Source organism: Protopterus annectens, chromosome 1.part1 (genome assembly GCF_019279795.1).
Source record: "Protopterus annectens isolate FY-2018-M chromosome 1.part1, PAN1.0, whole genome shotgun sequence".
NCBI lineage: Eukaryota > Metazoa > Chordata > Ceratodontiformes > Protopteridae > Protopterus > Protopterus annectens.
Window position 1 is genome coordinate 1,569,880,227 of NC_056726.1, and position 18,838 is coordinate 1,569,899,064.

Genomic DNA, 18,838 nt, shown 5'->3' on the forward strand with positions numbered 1-18,838 from the left:
TAAAATGGGGGAAATACTTTATGACACCAACAAATACACTGTCACATCCATTCAAGAGGTACATCTTTCATATAAAAAGGTTGATTTAACCATAAAGGATATGTTGGACCAGGAAGTCATTGAATTTGATACCTTCTCTTTTTTGGAAAACAGCCACCTCAAGGTACCCACTATTTCGGAGTACCTAAAATACATAAATGTATGGAAGATCCACCACTACAGCCTATTGTGGCCGCTCAGGGCTCGAAGACCCACTCAATAGCTAAATTCCTGGATTGGAAGCTCAAACAGGTGTGGGGGAAAGAGTCATACCTCATCAAGGACTCCTGGGAATTTTTGCGGGGAGTTACCAACGAGTTGTATAGGCCTAATCTAACGTTTTTAACAATAGATGTGGTGGATTTGTTTTCAGTTATTCCCACTGACGTGGGATTGGAATGGTTGGAGGAGGCCCTATGGGAGTGTGCAGGGATTAGAGGGAACGATGTAAACATGATTATGACCTTGGTAGAGTTGGTATTACAAAACAACTATATATGCTATGGGGGTGAGTACTTTAAACAAACCACTGGGGTGTCAATGGGGGCTAATTTTGCTCCAACTTATGCAGATATTATCATGGCTGTCTGGGAGAAGAAATTTGTTCATAACAGTGGTTTTGAGAAATACTGGATCCACTACTCTAGATTCCTGGACGACATCTGCATTTTTTGGGTAGGTCCCCCGGAGACCATCCAGGAGTTCATCACCTATATTAGGGGTACCACAAGTTTTCTAAATTTTACCTACGAGACATCTGAGGAATCTGTTCATTACTTAGATGTAACTATACGTAAAGAGACAGTAGGGTTTACCTCAACAGTATACAGAAAGCCAACCTTTTCAAACAGTTACCTGCATTTCTCTAGTTCACACCCAGAGTTTCAGAAGAGGGGTATTATTAAGGGACAGTTCGTCAGGGCCTCACGCATGACATCTCAGGAAAACCAATTCAATAACGAATGTGACAAGTTGACAACTATGTTCATGGACAGGGGGTACCCCGAAACCATGATCAATTCGGTAAAAGAAGAGGTTTTTAAAGGCAGAACTACAAGATTCAAGCCTATTTTGGGACAAGAGAGTTCAGTTATTGAGCAGGGTAAGGGTAAATTTAACAGTGAAGGACAACAACTACTGTTTATTACAGAATATAGTGGTAATGTTGGGATGCTTAGGAGGATTATTGACAAGGAATTCAAATCTTTTCAGGAACTAACAGACCTCAATGCATTCAAGACCATAACCCTTAAAACTGTATATAAAAAAGGTTTTAACATCAAAAGAATTTTAGAGATGGGTCCCACACAACAGCAACCTGAATATCCCCGTAAAGGTACCTTCAAGTGTGGACGGTGTTCCCAGTGTAAACATATTTCCAACAAAGAGGCAGTTTACTTGGAAAGTAGAAACAGGAGGATCAGTTCTAAAAGATTTTATAATTGTCTTTCCTATGGGGTTGTTTATTTGGCCCTGTGCCAGTCATGTCAGGCATTCTACATGGGGAAGACCAAAGACAACTCCGAGAAGGTGTACGAGCACCTTTACGATATAAATAAATGCGATAGGAACAACGCTTACAAGCATAGTTCAGTATGTTCTGATGCTACTTTTAATTTCTTTGTTTTGGATTCCGTTCCCCAAGATGCCAGGGGGGGACCATGGGAGATATTATTGTCCCATAGGGAGACACACTGGCAAATTCTTTTGGAATCTAACAGATTTCCTGGGCTTAATGAAGCAATATCTATTGTTCCATATTTAAAATTAAAATCTGACAGGATATAATTACCAGTTTTTCTCACCATCAATTAGGTATATCACAACACACACAAAAATTTTTTAAATCATCATGGTTTTATTATTACGAAAATATCTTATGGTTGAAAAATGTTTTTAACAGTTGTTTTTAACATAGAGGGTTGAAGTACTATTTATAATGTTACACTGTATCTTTAGAAAGGACGTTTGTGTCTTTAAACTTGATTCATCAATTAATTCATTGCGTTATGTGTGATGTCCTTGAGTATTGATACCTGTGTGATTCAAATTTATTTTGTCTGATGAAGTCATACCTTTGATGAAAACGTGTGCACTACATTGTTGGCGTTTGCGTTGCAATAAATTTTCTGTTTTGTTGAGCTTGGTGCCTTATTGTGAGCTGATCGATTTCCGAAATACTACACTTGAGAATTTGCTTCCGATCATTTTTTTGGTTTATTGGTTTCTCTTTTGGTGCTTCTGTTGCATAATGTTATTTAACTTCAAGAATATTTTTTCCAAAATCAGGTGGATAAACCTCTTCACTCCCAGTATATGCTATTATAAGGTATAAATTTAAACAGTTGCAATAATGCATGTACATTTCTTTTCCTTCCAGCAGGGCACACTGTTGATATACTTTAACGCAAGGAAACCTCACAAATACATGTTCAGCACAAGCATCTGTATGAATCAGTTTGCTATACAAATGACATATAATTATTTAGAAAATGTTTGATGAATTCGGGTTTACATACATAAAACGTCTTATAAAATGCAATGAACAAAAAGTGAATGAGTTATTACAGGAGGTGGGAAATTTAAATGAATCTATTATACAAGATGAAATGTTTGAGAAATGGTATGATTGTTATTCTAACCAGTTTACCCAAGCTAAAGTGAAAGTAAAAAATGCTTATGAAAGGAAAATGCACAAAATAGAACGTGACATGGAGCTATATAGAAATGGAAGAGCCTATATTTGGCCACAATATGAAAGAGAGGGTGATGATACATTTGAGGTGGTATAATCTAAGGGAAGAAAGAGGAACTTGAGAGTGAACGATGAAGAAAATTTTCAAGGGGGACGATACTACCCAGCCCCAAAGAAACAACAAAGGAGATATTAAATGGTAGTATTTTAAGTGATAAAGTGATTACCCCTGAACAAGGTTCTTCCAAAGGTATGGACATAACAATTCCATCCTTAATACACAATATTTTAACTACCAATTCACCAACTAATAGAGGTGTAATATTGGATGAAAAAGTTATTAATAGAGAGCAAGGATCAAGTACAGTTGATACGCACATGATGGATGTAGATACAGAGAAGTGTCCCCGTATTAGAAGCTACCAAGGGTTCAATGTGTACAATTATACCGACATTCAAGTCACTGATGATATTATATCCCTGTTTAGTAAGGGAATGAAATATATCCCCACTGTCAGGTTCAATATATTCGATCTTATTAAAGAAATTAAGCTATTCTGCAGAAGGCTGAATTTAGCCATTCAATTTAATGAAAATTCCAACAAGAACAAAAACATACAAAATAGATCTACATTAGTGAAAAAAAGTACATACATTCCTACTATGAATGCCCAGGTTGCAGCCTATGAGAAAATGGTTTGCAATGATATGTACCATCTGTATAAGGAGGTTAAATACAACTCAGGAGGTAGCCATTCCCCAATGGATAATTTAACCCAAGGTCAAAGGAGTTGTATGAAAGAACTTATTTTAAACAATGAGATCAGAATAATGAAGCCTGACAAGGGTGGTGGGATAGTGATTTTTGATAGTCAACAATATCTTAATGAAATTAATAACATATCATATGAATCAGGAAATTACGAACAAGTATCCTTAAATCAAGTTAACATCGGATACAGACGTATAGACCTAGTGATAGAGGAATATTTACTTGATAACCGAATTACTAGTGAATTATACGATTATTTAAGAACAGAACACCCGATTATGGCCCACATTATAGGGATTCCAAAGATTCATAAAAACAAGCACAAACCACCATTTAGACCGATCATCTCAGGATCCAAATCTAAAACTTTTAAAATAGGGACCACCATAGATCATTGGACCAAGCAAGTCTATACTAAAGTGGACCATTTGGTCAAGGATTCCTGGGATTTTCTAAGCAAACTTACGATGGAAGTTTGGGATGAGAATTTGACATTCCTCACCATAGATGTTCAGGATTTATTTTCCAGTATACCTGCATCCACTGGATTAGATTACTTTAATAGCAGTTTATGCAAATACTCAGGTTGTAGTTGGGATAGAGTAAATCTCATTATGGATATGATGGGACTTGTCCTAGAACATAATTATATAACACATAAAGGTGAATATTTCAGACAATCTCGAGGAGTGGCCATGGGGGCTTCTTGCGCCCCCATATTTGCCAACTTAGTCATGCTCGAGTGGGAGAATCTATGCATATTTCTAAGTGAGTTCTACCAGTACATCAGGTTATACACCAGATTTTTGGATGATGTTTTTATCATTTGGACAGGACCTACAGACATGATACCAACTTTCATAGATTATCTCAACAATACAACAGAATTTTTGAGATTCACTTTCCAATATGACAAAACAGGCATTGCATATTTGGACACTTGGATTGGTAATACAGGGACGGGGTTCTCTTCTAGGATATATAGGAAGCCCACATTTTCAAACGACTACATTCATTTTAGTAGTTGCCATCCCCCACACATTTTCAAAAACATAGTTAAGGGACAGAGCATTCGAGCAGCGAGAATGTCATCCACTTTTGAAAGCATGAATAGTGAGTTAGAAGTAGTCACCAAATTATTTCAGGATTGAGGTTATCCGAAGACCATGTTAAGGAATGTTATTTCTTATGTGAAAGCTCAATGGGGTCACCAATATAAGCCATTATTGGGGATCAGTATTGTACCACAGCGTTATACGAATAATGAATGGGACAGAAAAGTATGTGTGATTAGATTCAATCCTTATGCCAGTTTAATAACTGAAATTCTTAAAAAACACTGGCCTTTGATCACTACTTCTGGTCCTATCGGACATATAGTAGGAACAGAGATTTGTACAGTATTTAAAACGGGAAGTAATATTAAAAGATTAATGGAGTATGGAACTAAAGGAACAAGTGACAAGAGAACGAAGGGTACCACTAGATGTGGCACCTGTAAACAATGCACTTATATTAATACTACACAAAAAATTAGGTTAGATAATATTATCAACACCATGGTAATATGCAAAAATGGGAATTGTAACTCACAACGAATTGTTTATATAGCTACCTGTACGAAATGCTCGGCCTTTTATATAGGCAAAACTGAGAGGAAGTTTAAGACTCGTATATATGAGCATATGTATAGGATAAAAAAGGGTGATTCAAAAAATGCACTTTGTAAGCATATTTTAGAAAAGGGGATAGATCACAACTTTACTTTTGCCATCATAGACCAGGTAGAGATCAGTGACAGAGGTGGAAATTGGAAGACATATCTGGCATGGGTTGAAAGTAAATGGCAAATATGTACGGACGCAACAACACCTCCTGGTATAAACGATTATATTAGTTTAAAACCGTTTTTAGCTTTGAACTAGTTTAGAACACAGGACATTGTTCCTACAAGCAGTATTATAATATTTAATCTGTTAGTATTTGGAAAATTGTATATTGTTTACATTTTTTGTATCCCCTTTTGTATATACATTATACATGAGTTATTGTACAAGTATAAGGATATTCACACATATTAAGGTTGTTCTATAGACATTGGTAGTATTACGTCAACAGGGTATTTGCTACTTTTTATTTGTATTTTTTGCTCATGTAAAGAAAAAGTTAAACATGTATCTATATTCAATATATGTGTATATTTATTCAGTGCACTATATAAGGCATACATGATATTTATCACTGACATTCATTCACAATTGTTACATTATATTTTAATGAGGAAGATGGAAGTAAAAATTATACATAAAATTTATAATTTTTATCAATAGGACTATAACATAAGCTAACAACATTAAGTAGATTGTATTGTTATAAAATATTGTTACAAATTTTTGTATATAAATTATTGTATATAATTAGTTAGCTTAAGAATTTTTAAATTAGTATTTTTTAATTGAAAACTATTGATTGAGTGATTTTGGCGCCAAAAATGTTATAAAATGAATGGACTGTAGGAGCTCATTGGTTCTGAAGAAATCTGTGTTGTGACAGATGAAAGCGCTCAACCCAGCATATGAGCTTATAGTGTTGTGCTCTTTTCTACAATAAAATTCGTGTACATTGGTATCCGAGTCTCGAGTTTTTGGGGCATCTATAACCTGCTATTTTTTGTAAATCACTATCTATTCCTGACTGACTAAAAGAATTACTGTTCCTACTTACTGAACAGAGTAAGGCAAGATGGGTGAGTGGTCCTTGTTGTCAGATCCAAGACAGAATACAGAGTGGTGCTGAGAGTTCAGTCTCCTCTAATATTAAAACATTATTTCTGTACATAATGACGTCACATACATCTGGTCATCTGACTACTGGTTCCCATGTTATCACCATCACTAGAAGCTGCCAGGGTTTTAGCACCTACATGTCAATAATACACACACAAGAGCATTACAAATATGTGGTACAGCTGCTGGAAGTGATAAAACCATAAAATCATTCCACTCTTCCTATAGGAGCTACAACTTATTCTCTAGCACAGACATTGCATCTCTGGCTCCATTCAAAACTGTTTTCTATGAATTCATACATGTATTTTACCTTTGTATTTGGCATTTTTTGTAACCTCTAATTGTGTTTCTTATGGAGCTTTTCTCCCCGGGCCTCCACTGAAAATGGGCACATTCTGGCCCAGTGGACTTCCCCGGTAATCAAACTGAAATAAATAAATAAATAAATAAATAAACTGTGGGATAACATATTTATGGCTTAACCCATAATGTTATTTAACTTCAAGAATATTTTTTCCAAAATCAGGTGGATAAACCTCTTCACTCCCAGTATATTCTATTATAAGGTATAAATTTAAACAGTTGCAATAATGCATGCACATTTCTTTTCCTTCCAGCAGGGCACACTGTTGATATACTTTAACGCAAGGAAACCTCACAAATACATGTTCAGCACAAGCATCTGTATGAATCAGTTTGCTATACAAATGACATATAATTATTTAGAAAATTCCAGTTAGCTGCACTGGCATATGTTGCACATCCACTGCCATACTTCTCCTGGCATGGTTGGCATACCTCCGATCATCACAAAGGGTATTGCAAAATATCAAATTAAGGACTTGATTAAATCTTGAAAAGTCTTACTTTTAACATGCATAAACATGTAAGAAATGAGGTATTAATGTTTTAGCAGATGATATATCCACCATATAATATTCCTTGTTCAACCTTTCTTCTTCCAGGAGTCACATAAAATATGTCAATATTTAGACTGAACTCTGGGCCATAATGCCTACATCAAGCTCTGAAAGCTCTAGTCCTTCACCAAAACTCCAGATTTATATATATATATATATATATATATATATATATATATATATATATATATATAATCACGGAGAAAGGAGGACAGACACATCTCTCTCTCTCTCTCTATATATATATATATATATATATATATATATATATATTTATATATACTGTATTTATGACTCAGTTCATCTCCGTTTGTGATAGACATTATCATGAGGGCATTCAGTATGAGAAGCCTTACTAACTGTCTCTTCTAATTGTACCTCAGGGAAATAAATGTCACTCTAAAATAGCTTATATGGAATTGAAAGAGCAAGCATCACTACAACTGTGTTGGTAAACACTGAAAGGTTTGCTCTCAGAATTGTATACTAACATCCTGATTTTGGAACATTTTATAGGTATAACCTTCTGCAGTATCCATTCATGAAAACAGATTAAACATGGAGAGAATTATGGCCATAATAACACATCCTGGTGCATATTTACTAAGCTCAAATATATTCCTTTTTTGACTAACTTCAATTAACAGTCTGGCTGAGGTGACATGTTCAAAAAAGAGTTGCCTTACATATCAGAAAGCTTGATTTTCCAAGCTGCTTCACCCTTTATATTTACTCTGCATTTGGCAAGGATGCTTGCTGTTTCTGCCACCATAGCTATTTTTTGATGTCAGATGCTTGTCTTGGCTGAATCAAAACTACAGGTGCATAGCTGTACTCATCTTCCAAGAAGGTGCAGATATAGATAAAGAATAATTAATTTTTACTTTGATAATCAAGAAATCCTTGATAAATTTAGAATAGAAAGGAATATTGTAATGGCTTTACTAAGTTTGTACAGCCCACAGACAGGAATTGTGGGGGTACATAGTCTTCCTATACCAGTGGACACTAAGGTATATAATGCCCTCACGGGATTATTTGCCTTGGGGACCTTCCAGAGATAAAATGGTGACATGGTAGGTATATCTCTGGCTTCTCCTTCAGCAGTTTATATAATGCCCTCACTGTATTTGCCTTGGGAACCTTCCAGAGATAGAATGGGGACATGGTAGGTATATCTCTGGTTAGCAGTTCCACAATGTACTCTTGGTATGTGTAGATACACTTTTTTGTCTGCCAGTGTCACTTCAGGACCAAGCCAGGACCATGGATGCCTTCTGTAGGATAGTAGCACATTTCCCTGAGGTGCTTGATGTGATAGATAACACTGGTGTTGTCAATAGGACTCCATCAGGACCATAGGGTGAGGGGTACTGAAATAGGAAGATCTTTCATTCCAACATCTGCTAAGTAGTGTGTGATGCATCATAAACATGTCATACTAGCATCCTGGCACTGATTCTGATTCTCATACCAGGCACATGAGCTCACTCTCCTCATATCTGGCACATGATTTCACTCTCCTCATATCTGGCACATGAGCTCACTCTCCTCATATCTGACACATGAGCTCACTTTCCTCATACCTGGCACATGAGGTCACCCTCTTCACATCTGGCACAGGAGCTCACTCTCATACCCAGCACATGAGCTCACTCTCCTCATACCCGGCACATGAGCTCACTCTCCTCATACCTGGCACATGAGCTCACTCTCCTCATACCTGGCACATGAGGTCACCCTCCTCATATCTGGCACATGAGCTCACTCTCCTCATATTTGGCACATGAGCTCACTCTCCTCATATCTGGCACATGAGCTCACTCTCCTCATACCTGGCACATGAGCTCACTCTCTTCATACCTGGCACACAAGCTCACTCTCCTCATACCTGACACATGAGCTCACTCTCCTTATACCTGGCACATGAGCTCAGTCTCCTCATATCTGGCACATGAGCTCACTCTCCTCATATCTGGCTCGTGCATGGTATACAGTTGTGCAGCCAAAGAGGCAGCATCTAATCCACAGCTAAAGACCATGACATTCACGTTAATGTTACCTTTACTAGAAATAGCACATAGAGTATAACTGATACAATCAGTGTTATGTCTAGGCAAAACTTACTGTCACTGTATATCACACAGTTTTTCATTATCTTTAATTATTTTTTATTTTATTATTTTTTTATACTTATATTTACTCATCTCATGGTTTATATACCTGTTTTTCTTACTGGTATCATATAGGCCTGATTTTCATGCCTAGTAGTTCATTGGATCATAGGACGTTATTAGGCTAATGGCCTTAGGACCTTTACAAGCCTAGCCAAGTTCTACCCTTATTTCCATGACCAGCATCTGTTGTCCCTGTTATGGTTACCCATCCAGTTGCCATGACTGCATTTGGAAAGGGCCAATGAGGTGCTCTGTTTTACACAAAGTGAGAGTCTGTTCCAAAGGGGTGGTAACCTCTAGGAGACTCCCTCAAGCAGGTTCTATTAATGTCACATACCAGGTTAAGGTCTTTATTGCGAGTAGCCCATGTACCATTTGACTTATGGAGATGCAGCATTTCAAGTAAAGCATGGTCAGAGATTGCCTTGCATGCATGGCAGAGATTGCCTCTGAGTAGTCTGTATGAAACAAAATAAAGTGACAGTGATTTCAGATGATCCACATAGGACAGATTCTAAAGACATAGAATTTTCCTAGTGAGGAACCTTTGTGGTCTCTCCAGTTGCTGCAGGTGCTTGGAAAGGTGCATACCAAAAGGGGCACTGTACTCAGTTATTGGCCTGATGAGGGAAGAGTACAGGAAAGTTATAACTTCTTTTTTTCTGGAGGCAATGTCCTTACTTATTAGATGAGCAATATAGAATCCTCTTCTATGGTCAAAGGTGAGGTTGATGTCAGCCTGTGTGGCCAGGTCTCTCACCACTGAGTGCATACTTAAGGTGCTGCTATCAATGTGGTAGTTTGCAGTAACATCACCCTTACCAAAAGGGATGATAATACATTTTTTTGCAGTGAGTTTAAGGCCATGACTTTGGCACTAATCATTGGTTTGTCTAAGACCGTCTTGTAAGATGTTGACTTAATTTGAAGATTCTATGACCGCTCATAGTTTGCAGTCATCAGCAAAGATTGTTAGCCACAGATCTTTAGTTTTGATTGTACTTTGGACAGATTCCAAACTGTAGAGATCCCAGTACTGATACCTGTGGAACACCACTGGTTACAGGTCTGCTGTTGGAAGTGGATTCTCCTATTTTGACTATACGGATTCTATCAGTGAGCCAGTTAGTGACCCATCTAATGATACAAGGGTTGATACCTAGCTGGGTGAGTTTTTCAATGATACCTGAGTGAGGGATAGTGTCAAATGCCTTGGCTATGTCTAGGTAGGCCATATGCACAGATTTCTCCATGTCCAGGGCCTTGGTGATGTCTCAAATAAATCCACTGGGTTTAACAGGCATCATCTCCCTTTGTCAAATCGAAACTGAGTAGGGTCAAGTGTTTGGAGATTACCTATATCTTTGTTAAGGTCCATGATGATTCACTCCATGGCCTTGAAGATAAGGCTAGTCAGGCTAATAGGTATATAGTTCAAGGGGTCAGTGGAAGCACCACCTTTGTGCCATTTTCCATTCAGCTGGGACAAAGCCGGTGCTTAGACTATGATTGAAAAGAGTACCCAATGGTGTTGCTAATTATTATTTGAGTTTATGTAGGATGCAGCCTGGGATGTTACCAGGTCCCATAGATACTGCGTTCCAGGCCTTAGAGAGGGCATTGATGACCTGCACTTTAGAGATACAAGGTAGGGAACAGGTGGTAGGGATGTCATGGGGTATGTGTAGCGGGGACAGGTGAGTGAAGTTTTCACAGAACCTGTCAGCTAACAGGTCAGTTATGTCCAAAGGCTCAGTATATGTGGCATCATTAACTACCAGTTGGCACAAATCTGGACTTTTCCTTTTAGGCTATGGTTGTAACTAATGAACATCTTATGGTTGTCTTTAGTTGAGGAAGCTAATTTGGATTCATAGTTTGCTTTGGGGACCTTCACAAGTAGTCTTATTTGCTTGTTAAAGCTGATGAGGGATTGTTTCTAGTTTAGGGCTTGCTCCCTCTAATTGTTATATAGCAATTTCTTCCTCCTATTGCAAAGCTTATTAATGGCAGGTGTCCACCAGACAGGTTTTCTCTTCATTGAGGAGCTTGTTTTGGTCCTATCAGGCACGGCTGAGTCAATGCAGTTATATAGGTGTTTGTATAAAGCATTGGTATAGAACTCAACATAGCTGCTAGTTCCATCGGAGGGGGAAGGTTAAAAGGTTATAATCTGCATTGGAGAAGTTTTTCACTTAGTTATTGCTGGGGGGGCCAAGTATGATAGTGACTTCAAATGAGACTGATTTGTGGTCAGATGTCACCAGGGAAGTGCTCACAGTGGAGGGGGGTGCAACAGTGGTCCCCCATATAGATAAGCATCAGATCCAGGATCTTTGCACTCTTTGTGGGGGTGTCAACCAGCTGCACTAGGGTACTGGAGTTAAACTCAGGGAACCTTTGTGCAAGTGAGTTTGAGCATGAGTATTTTACCCAGTCAATGGATGGGTAGTTATAGTCACCCAAACCGATGGTGTTCAGATGTATCTTGATAGACTCAAGTAGATCCAAATAGGCAAAGTTGGTGTCCTGATTCATGGAGGGGGTTCTATAGCTGGCAATGACTTGAATAGGTGTCCTACCAACAGTTAATTGCACCTGAAGTATCTCCAGGGAATCATGCTGTTTGACGAATTTGGAGGTGTATTTATCTTCAATGAAAATTGATACACTGCTTCCTTTAGTTTTCACTCCTTCACATTGTGGTCTGAACATGTGGAAGGAGGTGTAACCCAGTATGGCTGGAGTGCTCTGCACAGCCTTGAACCAGGTGTCAGTGACTGCACAAATGTATGCTTCTTCCAAGGTGAGGACTTCTTTCAGTGAGTGCAGTTTCATGTTAAGGCTCCTAGCTTTTAGCAGTATAACCATGGTGTTGTTTATATATGGAGCTTTTATGTCAGGAATTTTGTACATGAGACACTGCCAAAAAGGCACTATGAGGGTGGCAAGAACCTTAGCCAGTAGCTGAAATCCCAGGGGTGACAGATGAAGGTCATCTCTAGCAAAGTATCAAGGTCTGTCGATCATGTCATCCCAGGCTGATAGATACTGGATCCCATAGAATAACACCAGAAATTAAGCCAATTATTATAGTTAATCATTTTCTGTTTGTATTGAGGCATCATCCTAGGTGAAGTTAAAATTCTGCTTGAGGCTAGAAACATACCTGTTTGAGACACATAGTCCAAGATCTCAGTGGCATCGCTCTTCATATAGTTTAGAAGGTATATTTCAAGTTGCTCACACCACCATGGACTATGATAGAATCATTACAGTACCTGCTGTTGACAGACTTGAGTGCATGTGTGATATGGTGCATCCTGGCACCTGACAGACAGTTGACCATGCCCTGTTCCTTATCCAGCCTGGTGAGAGGGACATCTTTGAGTCTCATGATGGAATCACCTATAACTAATATGTTTGGTTTTGTGGTTTGCCTTTAGGGCTTGACAGGTGAGACACTTGTACATGAGCTATTATGTGTATTGTGTTCTGCATAGGAAGTATTATGAGTAGAGTGCTTGTGTTTGTGTTTGGACGGTCTCTCGTGTTTAGGTATGTTTTGGGTGAGGACCGTCTCATATGTAGATATGTGTGATGTAGGTTTGGGTGGAGTGGGAGGTGAGGTGTGCATGCTGACAACCTGCTCATTGTCATATGTACTAACTGGTGTGTGAGAGAACATGAATTCAAGGTGCTTAATATAGCTGCATCTCTCAAATGTTGAGTTTGTGTGGTTGCTCACTGAGAACTGTGCAATGAATGGCACTGTCAGTATGTAAAATGTGCAATATGTCATTCTGTGCAGTGCTGCTTCATATGCTTCCTTTTTTAATGTAATTTACTTACAAAACAGTAATTCTGAAAACAATACCACCAGATAAACTTTTAAGGTCCTACTGTCATAAATGATTACAGTGCCACTGTAATGACATTCTAGAATTGTAGGCAAAACATTATGCAAAAAGAAATAACCACTGAAGGACATGTCTGATTAATGGACTGCTCATTTACTCCTCTTCATATATCAAAATAAAGTATAGTTATGAAAAAAATATCTGGAAATACATGTGACTGCTTCAATACGAGCAGTAAATCAAACTTGACACTGCTATAACTTCCATTGGCAATATCCATATATGGTTGCTTGTGTTGGTTATTCTGATGTCACAACTCAGAGAGTGTGCTTTACACCTTCTGATTTTCTGTCCTGTAGTTACATTCTTCACTTTTATAATGCAGCTGTAAAGGCCTGTGATTGTGCTCCAAGAGAATGATAAGGAGAGCAAAATTCATGTCTACCTCTTGCGGGAGTCATACCTGCAGAGGTTGGAATGTGCAGAAGATGGCCCTGAATGGAAAAAGACTGAAATCTGTCAGGAGTTAGGAGATCACTTGTCATCACTGAAAGGGATTCCCTGCTTAGGACAGCACTGTTGGCATAGCTATGATGACTTCCAGAATCTGAGGTATGCCAGCTGGCTTAGTGAATATTTTAGGTTCAGGAGAGAAGACCAGAGATCTACTGCAACTATTGCCCTTTACTTTTTTCATATTGTTCTAAATAATGTTCATATAATGCTGTAGAAGTATCTTAACTAAATGCAGGCATGTGCACCTAGAAATAGATACAAACATGCAAACATATAAATATGTGTGTGTGTGTGTGTGTGTGTGTGTGTGTGTGTGTGTGTGTGTGTGTGTGTGTGTGTGTGTGTGTGTGTGTGTATATATATATATATACATATATATGTATAATATTTGTTAAATATTACTGACGTGTGTATGTATGCATGTATGTACACATGCACACATACATACACATAGGTAAGCACAGATTATTTCAATAAACACTTACTCTAGGCTGACTTCACATACTAATCCCCTTCACCTTTTCCTGAGTTATATCATTCACAACTATTCCTAAATACTGCTATTCTCTTTAGCGTTCTCTAGATTAGTATCTGTATTAGGGACCTCACTTTTTTACTAATATCCCAATATAAGGAACATTCCCTCTGCCTCTGTCATTCAATGTGCTAAGCTATAGTTAGTGGTGTATCCACTGCTTGACATGTGCATATTACCTCTGTCACTTATGTCTTTGTCTCAACTTCCATTTTTACTGCCGTGTAATAACCATATGCTCCCATAAATGACACAATGCAATATTTATAAATAAAATACTTTTCTACTATGATAGTATGCATGTATAAAATCTTAACCTGTTTAGTATTTTGCATGGATATATGTTGCTTTTTTCCTTGTGTTATTTTTCTAGGTTTTTATTTTACTTGCATTCTGATATTATAGGATCATAGGACCATAGGAAGTGACTAGGCTAATGCCCCTAGTGACTTTTTAAGCCTAAAGTTCATGCCTCAATTTTCCCACTAATTGATGCCCAAGGATTAGAATGGTTGTAGTATATGCCTGTGCCTTAGGACACCTACCTGCTGTTCCTGTCCATAAGGGGCACTAGTAAGCCAGAGTTGAATTTGTAATTTCACATTCATTGGTTAAAATTGCATTTGAATAGACTTAGTGAAGAGCTCTGTTTCACATGAATAGGGAGTCTGTTCTAGAGAACAAGTAATCTCTGAGACACATTCCTGACCCTCCAACATGTTGGAGCTTTTCTCCCCAGGCTTCTGCTGAAAAAGGGTTCTTAGCTACTTGGAATTTCCTGGTAAAAATGTAGATAGATAAATAAATAAATAATATAATATAATAAATAATATTACATATATGTACATATTCACACACTGTAAAATGCATGCAGGTTTTAAATAATGCAGTGTACACCACAGGCCAGAAATCATTTCCTACTGTGCTAATTTTGTAAAGCACTCATACATAACAAAATTATGCCAGTTATTTCCAGAAATGTTGATGCCCTTACAGGATGTCTGACCAGAGTTAGCTGCCATACCCTAGCAAAGTGGGGTAGGGGAGAAACCAGCAATTGAATTACCTGCATCCAATTTCTGCCAGGCTGAATTCTTCAAATCATTTTAGCACTGAGTAGGAACTCTCCCTTACAGCTACTTTTGCTGCTATTAAGTCAGAAAAACACTCTGCAAGGCATAGTACAGATTATACAGTTGAAGTAAATAGCTCCTTATTAAAATTTGAAGCCTGTAATAATATATAGCAATGTAGCACAAGGCAAGCTCACCTGCAGCCAGTAAAAATGAATCAAACCATAGGAAGTCTTTGCACCCTGCAACATTCTGTTATAGAAAGTTGGAAGAAGTAATAATAAGAAATTAAAGTTGTGAGTGAATACACAGAGATTTATTTATCACTGGTACACTTTGCATTTACTGTATCAAGACAAATGTAAAATAAAATAAAATACTTACTGTTCTGCTTGCTTAATGATGTAATCCCCATTATCATATCTGATTGAAAAAAAAAATTATATTGCACAACCATGCATGCAGATATACGACTGATAACTATGCATCCCTTTGATACTTCTTCGTCTTTCTGTAGCTGAAAAGAAATATCATGTAATCATGACAAATCACAAAGAGAGCTTACCAGGCTCACTGAAAGTGCTCATGGGTATGAGGAAATTATTCCTACTTATGAAATCATTCTCTAGAATTAGCCACTGCATTCTGTGTTCCATTCTACACTGAATAAAATGAAAGTAGTCTGTCTTTTTTCTAAATTCATTCAAATATAAATAGTGATCAGAGTAGAATTGCAGAACTTAACCTTTTCAGACCAGTCAATACTAGTACTTTTGTACAGAATAGTTTCTCAGTGTAAAATGAAAAAAGCATTTCTTGCAGTATACTTCCTTATTAGATTCTTAGCACACACTGTTAATAAAATATAAATTGATGTAACACTGTATTATAAGTGCATATGTTGCCTCTGTTTTGTGTATCTTTTCCCTCCTTTTTTATCTTTATTTTAATTTTGCATTATTTTTCATTTATTGTTTCCTTTCTCTCCCTTTTATCTTTCCTTTTCCACAGGGCGACAGATCACAGGAGTAACCTGACCACATTTCTCCCTGGTCAGGTAGTGTTCCCACCCAGGGACATATTTCAATGGACGTGGCACTAGCTGTGGTTGTTTAGGCATCCTGACATGGTGTAACCTGGAAAGCCACAAAAGGCATGAGCTTTTACACTTGGTCAAGGATGTGGCTGAGTGGGCAGTGGAGAGGCAGCTTTGTCCCATGCAGAACATCTTTCATTGGGAGTAAGACTCAATGCCCTGGTCATCTCTGACCAACTAGCTACCAGAGTCCTCCACAGCCACATCATCAGGGTTTTCTACTACACATTTATCAGACAGTGGAAACATATGCGGTCATCTGGACTGGGATGAAGATGGCTCTGACTCCATTCCACCGCCCTCATTCTCTAACCATCTCTCCTACACTCTCTTTCCTACTTCTTTCCCCAAGTTCCCTTTCACATAGAAAAAATATTTGAAACTGGGGGGGGGGGTTCTCCCCATATAAAACAATGAACCCATTCTGCCCCACCTTCACTAGCACAACCTTCTGGATGTTGTCTTTCTGTATGTATCCCCATTTTTTAGCTGTCCTTTTTCTCTCTTTTACACCTCACAAAGATCCAGGCAAGGCATCCATAAAAGGATGCCCCTATAAGTCACTACTTAATCCCTTTAGCCTTTCTTTTAATTCATTATGCATAGCCGCAGTCAGTGCCTTTTGCCTTTTGTACCAGCCTTTCCTTGAAGAGGGCTTACATAATCCCATGCTCATACATGACTTCCAAAAACAGCCAGAATGAGTTGAAGATTTACACTTTAACAGATTAACACACACATAACTAAACAATATTTCCCCATTTTAAGAAGTTATAAAAAAATGGGCATTTCTCTGCATAGCCGTTCACTTTGCCAAAATCACTGCAATTACCTGGCACTCAATATATTTGTGTACAGACATTGCTGTGCACTTTTCAGATACAGATTCAGCAGCTACAAAACTTTGGACAATGAATACCAATCTAGAAACTTCTTACTTAGTACAGGTAACTTGAGATAGCAATACCAGAGTCAGCTTAATTCACCCTTTATGTCTGTGCCATTTCATCTGTTTAAAAATGGCAGCAAAGCACATTCCATACTCTTAGATTCATAGAAATGCATAATTTTTAGACTCTTGTATTTACATAAATAACATCCAAAAAAAAATTATTGTATGAGCAAGATGTCAACAGCTCTCCTAAAAGCACATCACTACATTATGACACAATTGAAAGAAAATCTTGTGCATGGTAGTCACTCTGTAAAAAAACGTAAAGATCAAATTGACATTTAAAAGTGTGAGATCAATAAAAATGGTGGTCCCCCCCCCTCTCTGTCTGACACACACACACACACTCACACACACACACACACACACACACACACACACACACACACACACACGCACACACACATACACACACACTCTCATAAAACACTCAGATTCCCTGTCTCTTTCTCTCTGCCTGACACACACACACACACACACACACACACACACACACACACACACACACATACACTCATAAAACACTCAGATTCCCTGTTTGGCAATTCTTTGGTTTCACCGTTTTGTTGTTTTTCTTTGAGACACTTAGCAGAGAGCCTGTATTTAATTTTCATACGGAAGATGTCTAAAGTCAAATGTTGTATTTTAGGAACATTCTTTTTTGTCACATCCATTCCCTAGTTCTTCTCAACATCACTTTAAAATCAGTAAAATCATACACTGCCAAATGTCATATTAAATCAATAATTATTCAAGTTAATGTTATAGTACATTAAACACTTGACTAAACTGTTAATTCTGCTAGCATTTACTTGCTAGAAAAGGTATATAGATAAATAGAATGATAGACAGCTAGCTAGGTCGATAGATTGACTGATTGATATATATATATATATATATATATATATATATATATATATATATATATATATATAGATATATATATATAGATATATATATATATATATGTATATTTTAAATTGAAATCTACACTTCTCTGACAATTGGGAAATTAGCATTAATAATGAAATTGTTCACCATTCAGGTAAATAAGGAACATTCTTTCATTAAATAAATGCCAATATTGCATTTATTTCATAAGCAACTTCCTCGTCTTTCAGTGTAAACAATCTGCATTTCTTATATTGATATGCATCTCTCAAGTCACGCTATGAGTTTATAAATTAGCATATTATTACTAGAGCTATTATTATTCCTGATGTGACTTACAAAGAGTGTTCTTTCTCTCTTGTGAAACATAATTATATTAAGCAGGTATTTATATTGTGTATACAGGAAAACTGAATCTCTTAATACTTTAATTTTGCTTTTATTTAACTTCATAATAATAATAAGAACGCCATTGAACAACCTTAAGTATATATTAATTACTGTGTAACTCACATTAGTCAAG

The 18,838-nt window shown here is 37.4% G+C and overlaps 1 protein-coding gene across 1 annotated transcript in view; it reads left to right on the forward strand.

Annotated features, from left to right (window-relative positions):
- The first annotated feature begins 201 nt into the window (after positions 1 to 201).
- Positions 202 to 18,838, forward strand: part of LOC122816536 (myomesin-3-like) — a 522,511-nt gene continuing 503,874 nt past the window's right edge. Inside the window, exons 1-2 of the mRNA XM_044089388.1 lie at positions 202 to 1,141; positions 13,666 to 13,864. Of these exons, the coding sequence (XP_043945323.1) occupies positions 202 to 1,141; positions 13,666 to 13,864 (1,139 nt within the window). The remainder of the gene's footprint in view (positions 1,142 to 13,665; positions 13,865 to 18,838) is intronic.